Genomic DNA, 2615 nt, shown 5'->3' with positions numbered 1-2615 from the left:
ACATGCCTTTCAACATTCAATGTTACTACTCAACCGAGCTTGCCTTTTTGATCGTTTTTGTGTTGGAGTTGTTAGAGGTAAAAATCATAATTTAAAATTTGTTAATTATTATTACCAAAAAAATATAATAAATTGTAACTTTTTTCTTTTTAAATAAAAGTTGTGACTTATATTTAATTTACTTTTTAATTGTAGGGGGTACTGCAGAGAGATCATCCACCATTGTGCATGCCTGAAGAAGCAGTCCTAATGGTTAATCGGTAGCTGGATTGGCTTAGCAAGTATTTTGGTAAACCATGAAACCTGTGTTAGCTTGGAAACCAGTAGGCAGTAGCTTTAAACATTGAAGCTTAACTTAGGTTGGTTGTTAATATTTACCACTTAGTTACCCGTATCCGTGTGATGTATGTTTCCTTGCTTGAATGTTGAATCGTAACTTTCGTGGTCTATAATGAAGAATTTGTTGAAAATTATGTATTATAATATAAATTTACAAGATTTTTAATTTAAATACGTGAATGAAAATATGTGTGAATGGTTGCATTGTTCCAGATGCAAACATGATGCCAAGTAGTGAAGAACCAACGGTTTTGGTTTGAAATATTGCATATTTTCTGTTGGAATCACCTTAACATATAATTTGAGTAGGGCAACAAAGTTCGGAGAAACAAAGTAAAGCAATAATATAATTTCCATTGGGATCATGTACTTATGTTTCTGGTAAATCAGTGAACTCACAGATAGAAGTCAATGGCATCAAAATTTACATCTGCGATACTTAATTTCGAACCCGAACAGAACAATCTGCAAAACCATTCTGCTAATGATCTCCATCATCAAGCGAGGCAGAGAAGCCGAAAAGATCACTTCTTAGTGCCTGAGAAACTTTGTTTTCAGCAGCAGCATCACCATCACCATCACCATCTTCGCCATTTGCCTCGCCTGCTGTCGGTCGTGGAGGAGACGAAAAATCTAGGCACAACCCTTGTACAACTTGTTCAAATGAAGTAGAGAGGTCTTGGATGGTGAGCTGGTGGTACTCCACAACCTGGTGGAGGCACTGATTTTCTCTAACCAGGTTTGAATTTTCATTTGCTAGTCTTGACTTCTCAGCTAGCAGTGCCTCCAACTGAAGCATCACCAGATCATCTTCCTCAGGCCTCAACCCTTTATCCAGCCAGTCTCGGAGCCTTCGATTCTCCTCCTCCAGCAGAGCACAGCGCTTTTGCATAAAGCATAAATCCGATCTTATCGACTTGAGTTCCCGGGCAAACGAAGCTGCTTTTGTTGCCAGTGAAATTGCAAGCTGTGGAGAGATAAGCACACAGTTAGCAATCAACTCAAAACCCATCGAAGATTTGAAATTGAACACAAGAGAGAAACCTACAAGTATTTTTGAAAAAAACTTGTGACTTCTGAAAAAACTTGAGTACATTTTCTACATCCAAATATCTTTTTGTGCCGCTGATACTCTGAGATAATAATAATTAAATACAAACGACATGTCATTTTTGTATAGATATATGTTTAAAGCTTAAACTGACTGAAGAAAAAGAAGAAGAAAGTTACAAGTCCGATCTTACATGAAATTAGAACTTGAAAATATTACTTTTAGCTACAGAGAGGAGATTAAGAACAAATTACTAACCTGAATTACGGCGATGTTGCACACAAACGTTCCAAAACTGTTTAAGAATGGACGCACACCTTTACAGATTTGTTGAAGCAGAAACAAAACCACAACTCCGATAGCAGAATACAAACCTTGAGCACAGCAAATATTTCATTAGACTAGAACTGAATTTTCCATTATTCAATGCAATCCGAACTATATACCTAGAATGAAGTTATTGTGAAGGAGGCGCTTATCATCATCAATTTTTTTTTAACAATAGACAGCAAGTTATTGGTGGATAAGATTATGACAAAACAGTAGAATATACAAAACTACCAACTCAACTATTTATTAACTAGTGGAGAATTTCTAATGGCGTTTCCAATGGTTATATTCGTAATTAGCTGGGGAAGAAGTACCGATCAAGCTGAGAGACCGCGAGTTCTGCGGCGGGGTGGCGGAAGGTCCAGCGGCAGGTCGACCTCGTTTCTCATGGTTCTCAGTGCTCTGAGTCTGTGTGTGAGCCTTAGTCCTACTCAATAACGAACGCACCAAATCAGGTCAAATTTTGCACAGACAATTTCATTTAATTGAGAGAGGGAGAGAAAGAGAGAGGAGAAATTAATGAAACGTACTCGACGGTGGTTCCGTAGCGGTGGCTGACGGTGGCTCCTCCATGGCCGACGTGCACAATTCATAGCCCCAAGAACGACATGTTATTTAAAGTTTACACATTAAAAATGAAAAAAGAAAAAGAAAAAGAAAAAGAAAAGGAGGAGGTGGTGGAACCGTGGAAGTGTAGAGAGAGATTTTTCAATGTGATCTTTATACTATAAATTGTGGGTTATATGTTTTAAAAGGTTAATAACTTAAAAATTAAAATTTTTCATCACTTACATAAAAACACGTGATGAAATGTCCGTATTTTCGTTACAATTAAAAATTTCTCGTTCCATGCAAGCCACTGGCTTGGCTTGGCTGTCTGGTCCAATTGGCAATT

At 37.4% G+C, this 2615-nt stretch overlaps 1 protein-coding gene across 1 annotated transcript; it reads right to left on the bottom strand.

Annotated features, from left to right (window-relative positions):
* Positions 1 to 706: 706 nt before the first annotated feature.
* Positions 707 to 1549, bottom strand: LOC126590997 (uncharacterized). The gene is made up of 2 exons (XM_050256528.1): positions 1496 to 1549; positions 707 to 1464 (listed from the first exon to the last, which is right to left on the bottom strand). Exon 2 carries the CDS (start codon positions 1433 to 1435, stop codon positions 821 to 823), a length of 615 nt encoding a protein of 204 aa, XP_050112485.1. The 5' UTR covers positions 1436 to 1464; positions 1496 to 1549; the 3' UTR covers positions 707 to 820.
* Positions 1550 to 2615: the final 1066 nt, after the last annotated feature.

The sequence above is a fragment of the Malus sylvestris genome, chromosome 11 (assembly GCF_916048215.2).
Source record: "Malus sylvestris chromosome 11, drMalSylv7.2, whole genome shotgun sequence".
Lineage (NCBI taxonomy): Eukaryota > Viridiplantae > Streptophyta > Magnoliopsida > Rosales > Rosaceae > Malus > Malus sylvestris.
The sequence above is the reverse complement of the archived record's forward strand: the minus strand, read 5'-3'. Positions and strand labels throughout refer to the sequence as shown.